Below are 4,463 nucleotides of genomic sequence, written 5' to 3' on the forward strand. Positions count from 1 at the left end.
AAAACTCTTCACACAATCCTCCTAACTGACCGTCAGCTTGGCAAAGCAGTTCATTTCACATTCAAAATGCACTACAACTACCAAAACACTTCATTCAGGTCTCAAATAAACTCATTCTTCCAGAACACTAGCAAAGGTTGACAGCCGACAAACACACTTTGTCACCCACAAAACAATGACCTAAAAAACACTAACAACATGTAGCATTACACAGTGTTTTCTTGTGTAAAACAAGGACACATCCCTGTTTATAATTTCAATATATGTTACTGGAATGAATCAGACATCATGCAGAATTCGTCAATATTTGTTTATGTATTTTTATTTTTTTGCACTAAGAAATCCCAAAATACAAGTATTTGTATACACACCATCCACTGATGCACATACAATAGCAATGCTAATCAACCCGGTCTTCTCCATTTGGCCACAGGTTCTCATCCACATCACATCTTATGTCATCTAGGGCAATACACCTAGGAAAGAATCTTCTGGCATGCCAGAATTGAAGGAGTTGAAAAATTGAAGGAGTAACACCTGTGTAGATGTTCATCTACAATGAGAATAAGCTGTGGCTGGTTGAACTGCATTTTTAGATTTAAAATATGTATCAATAAAATATTGCTGTTGAATTTTGCTGTATTTCTAAGTTTTGCATTGTGTTATTGTTTTGGCCATAAGTTTAACAGTTTTGAACACAGTATGTGAGCACATGCAAGATGTCCTGTACGTACAAAGATTTTTGGCAGTTGTTGTGTCTGAGTGAGAAGATAATTCATGAAATTTGAGAGATGTAGTCATTGAATGCATTTTGTGCCAAAACAATGATAACTGGTCCTCAGTTTAGCCCACATAGACTTCTGTTGTGCTCACTGTTTGAGGAGCTTTGCAAACGTGACCTAAGTATTGTGAAATGTGTCCTAGCGTCTGTAAAAAACTGTAAATCATGGTCACTCAATGAGAGAGGCTGGTCAGAGAGTGCAGCCAAATCTGCAACGCTCTACAGTGGCATCTATTGTTAGAGTTTTCCGGCAAACCAACAGGTAACTTGTATTCTGCAGGGGCATTTGCACATTTCAGAAGTAAATGAGCTTTTGTGTAATTGTTGTTGCATTCCTGCTTAGGACTCAACGGTTACCTCACACAGGAGGGAGAGGACGGATGTTCACTGATGTGCAGGAAACTGCCATTGTTGATATGGTCATCAGAAACAATGGGATAAAACTCACTGAAATTAGACAAAGAGTCTTGGCAGACAACGTTACCTTCGCAAATATTCACAGTGTAAGCGTAACAACAATTTCTAGAGTCCTGCAAAAACATCAGGTCAGGATGAAGCAGTTGTACACTGTGCCTTTTGAGAGGAACTCTGAACATGTCAAGCAACTCAGGAACCAGTATGTCCAGGTAAGATCAGAATAAAATACAGATCTGTTTTTGAACAAAACCAAACACACACAAAGACAATTATACAAATTTACTACTGTAACAGCTTATGTTGCCTTGTGGATTTATGTTAGAGAGTCATGGAGATTGAAGGCAGGCAAACGCACCACATTTTCATCTTTGTGGATGAGGCAGGTTTCAACTTGGCCAAAGCACGGCGACGAGGGAGGAATGTGATTGGGAAGAGAGCCACAGTGAATGTCCCGGGCCAGAGGGGTGCCAACATCACAATGTGCGCAGCAATATCCACTGATGGACTGCTGCTACACAGACCACTGATTGGGCCATACAACACTGAACGGCTCCTTGCGTTCCTGCATGATCTCTATGGAAGGGTTGTGCTAGGTGAGGAAAGGGATGCGGAGAGAAGGAATCAGCCAACATTTATAATTGTATGGGACAATGTGGCATTTCATCACTCCCGTGCAGTCACCGAGTGGTTTGCAGCCCATCCCAGAATGGAGTCTCTTTTCCTCCCACCTTACTCTCCATTCCTCAACCCCATAGAGGAATTCTTTTCCTCATGGCGGTGGAAGGTTTACGACCATCATCCACGTGATCAAATGTCCCTCCTGGATGCAATGAATGCTGGATGCCTGGAGATATCAGCAGAAGATTGCCAGGGATGGATCTGGCATGCCAGGAGATTCTTTCCTAGGTGTTTTGCCCTAGATGACATTAGATGTGATGTGGATGAGAACCTGTGGCCAAATGGAGAAGACCGGGTTGATTAGCATTGCTATTGTATGTGCATCAGTGGATGGTGTGTATATAAATACTTGTATTTTGGGATTACTTAGTGCAAAAAAATAAAAATACATAAACAAATATTGACGAATTCTGCATGATGTCTGATTCATTCCAGTAACATATATTGAAATTATAAACAGAGATGTGTCCTTGTTTTACACAAGAAAACACTGTGTAATGCTACATGTTGTTAGTGTTTTTTAGGTCATTGTTTTGTGGGTGACAAAGTGTGTTTGTCGGCTGTCAACCTTTGCTAGTGTTCTGGAAGAATGAGTTTATTTGAGACCTGAATAAAGTGTTTTGGTAGTTGTAGTGCATTTTGAATGTGAAATGAACTGCTTTGCCAAGCTGACGGTCAGTTAGGAGGATTGTGTGAAGAGTTTTGCAAAAGTGACCTAAGTATTGAGAAATGTGTCCTATCGTCTGTAAAAAAACTGTAAATTGGACAAAGTAGAAAGCCTCGCTTTCACTTTTCCACACCTACAGATTTTGTGATTGACAAGTGCATTAAACGCTTAGCAATCAAACAACAGGCTTCATCAGCTGTTGGCACTGCATTATGGGGAACAAAAAGGCTGCAGCTGGTGATTAGTCTGACTGACACCGCTGACACGTTAGCTGGCACAACAGGGGTAGCCTGTTTACAAACCTCGAGATGCAACTGTGTAACCTGACTATAGACTGAGATGGCCCTGAAGGCATCAATATTTAACCAAGCAGGCTGGTGGACAAAAAAAAAACTTGTCCTGTTTTATCTGTCCCAAGAGGAATCAAGTACTCCAGCAGAGTAATTGCATTACATCACTATGCACAGGCAATTTACACCTTTTTTTCTTCTTAGAGTAAACAGACCATATGCCCAGACAGGCCTTTTGAACCATACAAGGCTTTCCACAAGGATATGAAATAGCCATCCAGATTCATATAGATATGAATGCATCTATTGCATTATGCATATGTATGGATCCAAATATTTTCGATAATTACATGGAATTATATTGAATGAATTGAAGATGAATTAACCAACATGTTTTAGTCCTTGCAGCTCTTGCAAGGACTAAATTGTTTTAGCCCTGACGTTATTGTCTAAGCGTTTGCTATAACTCAATACCTTCTTTTTGAAGCTCCCTGTAATTGATCAGTGCTTGTTGGCAGCTGTTTTTACAGCTGCTAAAAGGATTGCAGCTTGTTGCTTTAAACCACCGCGTGCACTGTGTGAAAGGCTCTGTTCCTGTTGGGGATACTGCAAGGTCCTAATAATAGAATATTATTCATTGGTCAGAACTAAATATCGGTGGTAAATTGTGTGCTGTTTGACTGTCCAACATATATACATGTATTTCGTGTGCATTCTATGCTGTCTCTACACATATAATGGAGGATAGAGGAGATTACAGGTGGTAGCCGGTGGCAGCGGCTATGGGATGCTCTTGGAAAGGTCTGAAAGCTCTGCTTAGCTCAGGCCTAACTGTAAGTGTGCATGAAAAAAGAAAAACAAGAATAAAAAACCAACACACAAGCACTGTGGCGCTGCATGAATTCACAGTGATAAAATTGTAAGGCTTTTTTTAAAAATTGTTTTACAACATTATGAATAGTGCTAAACGACCTTGAAAACAGAACACAGAAATATTGTCAAAGGCCCAAATTGCTTTCTTTATATTCTTATGATCAATAGCCTTAGGCTGTCTTGCTTAAATGAAATGTTTAGATTTCAAATAGAATTTGAAATGCAAAGTGGTTCATTATGCTAATATGCTGACTCCTGGTGTTTCACATGCATAGATAAACAGTCTAAATGTGAATCTCTTATAGAATTCACTTAGCGAGATGGCGTTACAGATCGCAGTGCACAGGATTTCGGGGAGAACAGCTGAATATATGACAGCTGTACAGTACATTTCTGCACATGTACTGTACCTGTATGTGTAATTTTTATGATTGGATTTCCTTTAGTGCCTAAAAGGAGCAATTAAGTGTTCAGAGGCACCTCGGCTTATTCAAGTGTGCTGATGGATTTAAAGCCCTGCTTAATGGGATGCAGAAAATTGATGGTCTCCTCTCCCAGCTCTGCCAGTGAGTGGGCTACCTCTCTCTCTCGTTCTCTCTCTCTGACATTTTAATACAATTCACTTTGATTCCAAATGTTGTACCTTTCTTCTAACAGATCTGCTTTAATTGTGCACTTCAACCTGCCACCTCTCTCTGACAGTCAGGAAGAAAATGCCACATACCACTTGCTGCATGTCAGGTTGCCTTAAAAGAAG

The 4,463-nt window shown here is 40.2% G+C and overlaps 1 protein-coding gene across 2 annotated transcripts; it reads left to right on the forward strand.

The window, feature by feature from the left end:
- The first annotated feature begins 941 nt into the window (after window positions 1–941).
- LOC120724241 lies at window positions 942–2,236 on the forward strand. 2 transcript variants are annotated; one of them, XM_040016333.1, is made up of 3 exons: window positions 942–1,043; window positions 1,125–1,407; window positions 1,521–2,236. In XM_040016333.1, exons 1-3 carry the CDS (start codon window positions 958–960, stop codon window positions 2,178–2,180), a joined length of 1,029 nt encoding a protein of 342 aa, XP_039872267.1. In that variant the 5' UTR covers window positions 942–957; the 3' UTR covers window positions 2,181–2,236. The 2 variants fall into 2 exon arrangements, 1 of the variants encoding a protein (XP_039872267.1); XR_005693868.1 differs by having other exon boundaries at window positions 942–1,407; window positions 1,582–2,236.
- Window positions 2,237–4,463: the final 2,227 nt, after the last annotated feature.

This window comes from Simochromis diagramma, unplaced genomic scaffold, assembly GCF_900408965.1.
Source record: "Simochromis diagramma unplaced genomic scaffold, fSimDia1.1 OVJJ01000685.1, whole genome shotgun sequence".
NCBI classification, from domain to species: domain Eukaryota; kingdom Metazoa; phylum Chordata; class Actinopteri; order Cichliformes; family Cichlidae; genus Simochromis; species Simochromis diagramma.

Bases quoted from the DNA above. Each gene is read 5' to 3' on its own strand.
- LOC120724241 (XM_040016333.1), top strand. From the start codon at position 958: ATGAGAGAGGCTGGTCAGAGAGTGCAGCCAAATCTGCAACGCTCTACA. The intron at 1,044-1,124 runs GTAACTTGTATT...ATTCCTGCTTAG, and splicing joins GTTTTCCGGCAAACCAACAG to GACTCAACGGTTACCTCACA. The intron at 1,408-1,520 runs GTAAGATCAGAA...GATTTATGTTAG, and splicing joins TCAGGAACCAGTATGTCCAG to AGAGTCATGGAGATTGAAGG.